A 3,771-nucleotide genomic window follows, 5' to 3' on the forward strand; every position below is an offset into this window, starting at 1 on the left:
GTATATAGTACAGAACAGGACAGTGCAGTACAGTAGCCTGTACAATTTACGGGTGTATACTATCTGCTAAACCTTATCTATCTACCCAGCCAGGCAGTCATAATGCATTTATCAATTAGCCCTGGCCGTGTGTGCCCTTGGGGCTGCAGTCCCAGCCCTCACCTCCTCTGCACTGAACTTCAATCAGTCATCCTGTCAGAAAAGCAGGGAGGTGGAAGCAGCCTGCAAAAAGGCCTTTTGAAGAGTTTGTCAGGTCTACCAAAGAAGACGAGCCTTAAAGCTGAATTACAAAATATACAGTCACATGAGAGTTTTGCAAAGTATGTTGAAACTGATGTGTGAACAAAGATCTTCTTTTTGGCAGAGATAAAAGTATGCCATTTTAATGATGTGAGATATATAAAATGTAGATGTGGTGAATTTACAAAACCATAAAGAATTTGTGCTGAGGTTACTGTAATGAAATGAAAATCGGAAGCATTTTGAATCATCTGATCCATCTGCTGGAGCCAGTAAACGCTTCGATGATGTGTCTCCCTCCAGAGGAAAGCAGAGGGAGTATACTGAAAACAGCATGCACTCATCTATAAAGCAAAATAAACTTTATTGATATTTTTATCATACAGTAAAACATCCAGCTTACACAAAATGTTACAAAACAATGCAATACACGTATATACATATTTTTCTATTCTGCCCATTATACCTATTCATGTTAACTTTCATGTAGATAATACTCCTGGTACATAATCTGACTTCATATCTATAAAAAATATACTTTTTTCCCGGGTAATAGCGACAGGTACAGTGCAACAACAGCTCAATAAAGTGTGTCAAATGCATTGCAAAAAGGAATGTTTGGTAATGTAAAAAACTGCTTATCACAGGATGCATTGTTATTTTACAGGTTTTCTGACGTAATCATCAGTGCAAGTACCTGCAGGCAAAGTACATTCAAACCAAAACTCAGAGGAAACGGTTAGATGTGTATCAGTGCACACAGGTCTTGTTTGCTTGGGAGGGGACCACGTTGTGGTTTAACCACTTGAAACTGACAGGCAGCTGGTGGTGGAGCTCAGCCTATATTTTCGGGGTGCCCTGCGAGGCTTGTTAGGAGTTGATGGTGGGGAGGCCACGCTCAGATTCCTGACCTTGTTAAAACTGTTCCTCAGACTGTCCCTCCTGCTCTCTGAGGTGCTGCTGGTCTCCTTGGATGTGAATTTGTCTGGGTGACAGAGGCCGGCCTTCAGGCAGCAGCAGCACAGCAGCTCAGCAATAGCCTTCCTCAACTCACTGCTGCCCAGGGCGTAGATGATGGGGTTCAGGCCGGAGTTGAAGACAGCCAGGGAGATGCAAAAATCAGCGCTGAACAGCAGTGCACACTGGCGGGAGGAACAGAAGAAATCCACTAGTAACAGCAGGAACAGTGGCCCCCAGCAGAGCAAAAAGACCCCAACAATGGTGATCACAGTTTTAAGCAGATCCAAAGAGCGTTTGCGACTGCGCTTTGGGCCCAGCTGTGCACTCTTGTGCACGTGGCAGTAGATGGCACCATAGAGCACGCCGATAGCCAGGAGGATGATGAAGAAGATGATGAGAGAGAAAAAGATGTAGGTCTTGGAGTAGAGAGGAAGGAGGGTGGAACATCCATCCAGGGTGCACACACAGTTCCAGCCCAGCAAGGGGAGAAAGCCAATCACCAGTGCCAAAACCCAGCAGAGTGCCACCAAGCCGTAGATCCTATAGGTCTTCCTGGGTGACTTCTGGGGCAGTGGCTTCATCATGGTGGTGTAACGCTCCACAGCAATCAGCAACAAACTGAATATGGATGCTGCCAGGGCCACAAACAGCATCCCTTCCCTGAAAAGCCACAGAGCAGGGGTGAGGCGAAACGTCTGGCTGCCAGACATACAGATGTTTACCAGGTAGGCAGTGCCGGTGAGGAGGTCACTAAGTGTGATGTTGGCAATGCAGATGTAAACCCAGCGCCGGCTGTGGCGGATGCGGGAGATGACAGCCACCAGCACCAGGAGATTCTCCAGGATGATGAGAATACTGAAGAAGAGGAAGACGGCCATGGGGGCACTGATGTGGTTCTGGGTGTTTGAGATGGTCCTGTTCTGCAGGCGGCCGGTGTGGTTGTAATGCCGCAGGATCACATGGTTGATCTCGTTGGCTGCGGTGGTGCCGTTTGATATGGTGATGTTGCTGGGGTAACTGGGTGTGTGGTACAAGTGTGGGCAGGATGAGGAGGAGGTGAGGGATGAAAAGACATTCATAGCAACAGCTGGGCTGGTCAAGATCAAGGCTGTGGGTCGGAACAGGCGGAACCAAGCTGGTACGAGCTGCACGGGAATTAGTGTGGAACTCCTGTGATCAAACAGGCTATCATCACACTCTAACCACTGGAGCTCTGCTTCTCCACAACACACAACTGGGAAAACAGAAGAAGAAGAAATTTCAATACGGCATCTGTGTGAAAATAAAATACAATTCCCCTCGCTCTAATGACTGTACAGTGTGTTTCCTCATTAAAGTGCTTCAATCAATTTAAAAGGCATAATTTAAATGCCTCCCTTGTGTGCCACGACACTCCACCTAGCTGTGGTTAACACAGGATGAGTGAGCAGCTGCAGAGGGCATTTAAATCACCACATGAAGGAAATACACGCGTTGTTTTTGTACGAGAATGCTGAAAACTTAAAATTTCCATGCAACAATGCTGACTGAATTACTGCACTACTAACTAATAATGAATTAATAATTGCAAAATAGCAAAAACATCAGTTTTTTTTCTTTTTTCTCCTGAAACTCTCTTCAGTGACATCAGTCAAAATAAATTAATCAAAAACAACTAAAGAAACATGAAGCTTTATTTTAAGGTTCATATTGTTTTAACTAACATCAAATAATTTTTTTTTTCTTAAACATTCAACAACTTCATGCTGTTTCCCAATAGTTAGGTAGGAATTATGAAATCTGTTCAAAAACTTACTAATTTGAAATTGCATTTTAATTTTATCCTATTATATGTAAATATAAAATCCATTACATGTAATTATCATAGCTGTAGAATGATGTGAATGCTGTGCAGTGGAGAATACTTACTCTGGCTGCTGGTGGTGATGCTGAGTGAGTGAGAAGGTGTCGCTGACTACAGATTTTTTAAGGGGAAGTATGCCAAAGTCACACACCACACCCAAAACACACACACACACACACACACACACACACACACACACACACACACACACACACACACACACACACACACACACACACACACACACACACACACACACACACACACACACACACACACACACACACACACACACACACACACACACAGAAATATGCAACAGAGAGATTGTCGTCACTTCTGTTCCATCACCTTGAAAAGAGACAAACTGTGAGAATTTCACACTCACCTACAATCATGCAATTTTACAGTCTCAGAAGAAGTCATAATTGCTCTACAAATATCTATATCAAAAAATATCTATTTGACAAAATCTAATTGACTCTGATATTTAACAATTCTCCACCACTTTTCTGGTGCATCAAGATCATCAAATTTTCCTAGGACATCACACAGATTTTACAACATCACATTAAATCATATTACTCAAGTTTCCCTATGATAACTTATACGGGAAAGGCTCTTTCAACACTCGTGCCACACTAAGAAAGTTGTAAATGTTTTGCAATATGCCTCAAAATGATATGTGGCAAGAATTTCACTTGCACTTATAGAGCAAAACTCAAGAC

At 43.3% G+C, this 3,771-nt stretch overlaps 1 protein-coding gene across 1 annotated transcript; it reads right to left on the reverse strand.

Annotated features, from left to right (window-relative positions):
* Nucleotides 1–587: 587 nt before the first annotated feature.
* s1pr4 (sphingosine-1-phosphate receptor 4) lies at nucleotides 588–3,144 on the reverse strand. Its single transcript, XM_028588135.1, has 2 exons — nucleotides 3,109–3,144; nucleotides 588–2,434 (listed from the first exon to the last, which is right to left on the reverse strand). Exon 2 carries the CDS (start codon nucleotides 2,277–2,279, stop codon nucleotides 1,038–1,040), a length of 1,242 nt encoding a protein of 413 aa, XP_028443936.1. The 5' UTR covers nucleotides 2,280–2,434; nucleotides 3,109–3,144; the 3' UTR covers nucleotides 588–1,037.
* Nucleotides 3,145–3,771: the final 627 nt, after the last annotated feature.

This window comes from Perca flavescens, chromosome 9, assembly GCF_004354835.1.
Source record: "Perca flavescens isolate YP-PL-M2 chromosome 9, PFLA_1.0, whole genome shotgun sequence".
NCBI lineage: Eukaryota > Metazoa > Chordata > Actinopteri > Perciformes > Percidae > Perca > Perca flavescens.